The sequence below is a fragment of the Phoenix dactylifera genome, chromosome 4 (genome assembly GCF_009389715.1).
Source record: "Phoenix dactylifera cultivar Barhee BC4 chromosome 4, palm_55x_up_171113_PBpolish2nd_filt_p, whole genome shotgun sequence".
Lineage (NCBI taxonomy): Eukaryota > Viridiplantae > Streptophyta > Magnoliopsida > Arecales > Arecaceae > Phoenix > Phoenix dactylifera.
In genome coordinates this window covers 17,869,329-17,873,380 of record NC_052395.1, presented here as the reverse complement: position 1 = coordinate 17,873,380, position 4,052 = coordinate 17,869,329, and the positions used below count along the sequence as shown (strand labels likewise).

Here is a 4,052-nt window from a genome sequence, read left to right as displayed (position 1 = left end):
GGCTCGGCCTCGATAACAAGCTTGTAATTGGAATAAGCTTTACGAGCTCAAGCCCGAGTCTTTGCTTTACCAAGCAAGCTCGAGCTCGAGCCTAATACAGAGCTTGGTACCGAGCCCGAACCCAAGTCCAAACTTCTGTGAAACGAGCCGAGCACAAGTCTTCCAGGCTCGGGCTCGGCTTGTTAATAGGCCTACTTCGACGATGTTCATTCGCAAGAGGAAATCCTGATTCAGTAGATAGGAGGTTTCAATTTATCCTATATTAATAGACTGAAAACAGCTCAGATACGAATCAGATATCAATATATCTATATTTATTTTATTTTATTAATAAAAAATAATTATAGATAATAATTATATATATTAAAAAAATATTTCTGTAAATTAGATATGGGAGATATGAATATAAATAAAAATATAAGTTAGATAATTACTAAATAAATAATAAATATATTAATATAATTATTTATTAATGCTAAAAGTTTATGAATACTATATAAAATTAAATAAAAACAGATATTTGAGTACAATCAGAGTTGTCTACGCATATTTATGTTTATTTATTTTGATGAATATAAAAATAAATATAAAATATTAATGGGATGCCGAGAATTTCTACCAACAGCCGACTATTATTTTCCAAGAAACTGTAGAAAAAGGGCCATGGCATTTTCGTGATTATCGCGCATTTTGGTAAGCACTCTCGCGCTCCACCCTTTCAATAAATGCTCTTCTTCTTTAGACTCGCCAAGCTTTGCCCCCAGTCCCAGTCCTAGTAACACAGCTCTCTCTCTCCGGAGCCTGGAAAGAGAGGCAGAGGGAAGATTTAAAAATCTCCAGTACCCGGAGGTCGGACTACGAGCCAAAGAGAAAGCTCCCCAGATTACGGCCATCGCCACTCGTTCCCCGGCCAAGTCCTCGCCAGAGATGCCTCTTTAGTGGAGGAGGATGGGCTGCTTCTTCAGCAAAAGGGATGCTGCTTCCTGGGGCAAGGCGGCGTCCAAGGTCCGCCGGCGAAGAAGTCCTCCGCCGACGGAGCCTGAGGCGCCGCAGGAGGAGACGGTGAAGGAGGTGCTCTCCGAGACGGCAAAGCCGAGGGCGAGGCCAAGGGAGGAAGTGAAGGAGGAGGAGGAGGAGGAGGAGGTGGTGGGGATCAAGAAGTGTTTGAAGGCGGGTCCAGGTCTTAACTCCATCAACGGCGGCTACAATGAGAGGTTCGAGGAGAACTTCGAGGTCTGCAGCATGAGCGAGGGCTTCTCCGTCTCAACGACGGCGACGGAGAAAAGAGGAGCGGAGGAAGTGGACGCGGAGGGTGAGGCCAGGAGAACGAGAGAGGAGAAGTCGCCGGCGAAGCTTCACCGGAAACGCTCCTTCTCCGGCGAGATTGCTCGCAACAAAGAAAGGAGCGCCGGCGTCGGCGTCGGCTGCGGCAGTGGGAGGTCCTCTCCGTCGCCGGTGAAAAGGAGGGAGGGGGCCGTCGGGCGGACGTATTCTGCCAGGGAGTCGGGACCAGGGCGGGCGGCGAGGAACCGGGTTGCGGTCGAGAACGGATTCCGTAGAGACCCCGTGGAGAGGTCCAGCAGGAGGTCGGTATCTCCCGCTGCGAAACGGGCGGCGGTGCTGCGAAATGCGACCGCCGGTGGCCAATGCAAGGTCGTGCCGGCGTCGAGGGCGAACGGCCGGGCATCGCCGAGCAGGATCCCACCGCCCCCGCCGGCGGCGACGGCGGCGGCGGCGGCGGCTGGGGATGGAAAGAGGGTGCAGGAGGCGAGCGGCGGAGACGGCGGCGAGGGGAAGGAGTCTCTGGAGAATCCCCATGTCTCTTTGGAGTGCTTCATCTTCCTCTAGTCTCTTCCCCTTTTGGCGGCGACTCAGGTTTGCAGTCTCCGGTTTAACAAATTTAAGGTTCATGCTCTTTATTTAGGAACAAGATAGAGGTATTTTGTTAGGGTCAGCATTTCGAAATCCTTGGGAAGGAAATGAAGCAAGAGAGGGGAAGGGGAAGGGGAAGGGGATAGAGAGAGGGAGGCCTCTTGGCCGTTTTAGCCGCCGGGAAGCGCCTGTTGTCATTTTGGCGGTGGGAAGGATCACCGTGGTCCCCGGCTTGGAGACTACCGTTCGATCTTGATCGTACGCCATAAATGTATTGTAACTTCTCCTTAAACTGTTATAATATGTCTAACCTTAGTGTTCTGTTTCGTTTTTGTGCTCCTTTGTTCCTGAAAGGTAATATGAGTTTCGAAGCATAGAAAAAAGAAATAGCCTTTATCAGATGTGTGGCCACGTGGACGTACGTTGATTGATCTATAGTTAATAGGGGAAGGTAGGTCCATTGATTGCTTAGACGTAGCTCATCAAATCGAATCAGATGATGGGTGGGTCTTGGCGGTGTCTTTTCCTGGGCTCCATTGCAAGGAAAGAAAGGGAAGGAGCAGGGCAGTGGTTCCGTGCAGACGAGATAGTTAATAATATCACTGTTGAGGAGCTGTGCAGGGCACGGCACGCCACGCCACGGCATCGAATCCCGTGGTGGGCGGCAGGCCACCACAGGCCATTGAAGCAGTCTCCTGAGGGATGCAGGAACCTCCTGGGTGCTCAGGGTTACTTTATTAGACTTGTGTCCTGTCACTGTATCAATCCATGTGTGCTTGGCCACGCCTTCTTTTTCTTATTTTTACAAATAAAAAAATAAATATTATTTTTATTTTATTTTAAATTTTAAAGATATAAATATATTTGGCATATTAAGTTATATTTAAAATATAAATATGATGGCTATATTGTGATGATGGTGGTGGAGGAGATCATGCAAGTCTTTAAATGTGTTGGAGCCGATTGAGCTTATAGTCCGTGTGGACTAAAGGATAATGCAGTATAGGTCTGTTTGAGTTGGCCATGGACTGGGTTGATTGTAATGTTTATGATTGATTTTGTGGTACTTGGGATTGTATTTGAATGGATTTGGATTTTTAGTTCGGTGAGAATGTTATTGTTTAATCTAGAGAATTATGTGAGAATTGGTTTCACATCGATTATTTGTTGAAAAAAATTTAAATATTTATAGAGAATTAAGAAACTTAAATAATACTTTATGATTAGTTTTTTTGATGAGGTTTTGGGCTATGATGGAGGTATGGATGATTTGTGGTAGCGATGATGATGTTGACGATGATATGATAGAGATTAGCAATGTGATATAGGTGATTTGGATGGCAACAAAAATGATTGAGGCAGTGGCTGTCTGGTGGTGGAAATAAAAATGATGGCGGCACCAGCAGCGATATGATAGTTGAAGGCTAAAGTAATAGTGTGAGTGGAGGCAATGAAGTTTGCCGTGGTAAAAATCATAAATTTTTTTATTTTTAAAACAAAATTAAAATTAATTTTTAATTTTTAGAAATAGTAGAAATAAATTTTGAGAATAAAAATTAATAATAGTATCAAACATATTTTTTTTTTGCCTTAGTTTATGTTTTTTTAAATAAAAAATAAAAAATAAAAATGATGCCAAACGGGCTAAAAGCTGTTCCTTGCGATATGAGATTTTAATAAAAAAAGGCCCACTTTATAATTTCAAATAACTATATAAACGAAAAAACAATCCGTTATGTTTATGGTAAAAAGGCTTTTCCTATTTTTCTAATTACTATCAATCTGCAGCAACTGATAAGCATGCCATCTGCATTGACTTCTTCACTAAAGCGCATGATTTGGGGGAATGAAATTATTTTATCTTATGGAAGACCGCCACGAACCCGTGCATCTCGAGAAGCTTTGATCTTCCCCAAGAAAAGCATATGCGGACGTGCTTCAATCCGGTTTAGCGACGGAAGAGCAGTAAAACACTTGCTCAAAAATACGAGTATATACGAAAGTTTTTTGTTTTTTTAAAAAAAATACAACGGCAGCTTACACTCGATGGGTGTGAATATGGCCAATAAGATCAAAAATTAAAAGACTACACAAAGGTATAGGCATCGATACCGACATGTGGTTCGTCCAGATGAAATCTTTAGAGTAGTGAACTACATAGGAGGCAACTCAGTCTGTAG

The 4,052-nt window shown here is 43.9% G+C and overlaps 1 protein-coding gene across 1 annotated transcript; it reads left to right on the top strand.

Annotated features, from left to right (window-relative positions):
* The first annotated feature begins 664 nt into the window (after nucleotides 1-664).
* LOC103721464 lies at nucleotides 665-2,588 on the top strand. The gene has a single exon (XM_008811687.4). It carries the CDS (start codon nucleotides 949-951, stop codon nucleotides 1,846-1,848), a length of 900 nt encoding a protein of 299 aa, XP_008809909.2. The 5' UTR covers nucleotides 665-948; the 3' UTR covers nucleotides 1,849-2,588.
* Nucleotides 2,589-4,052: the final 1,464 nt, after the last annotated feature.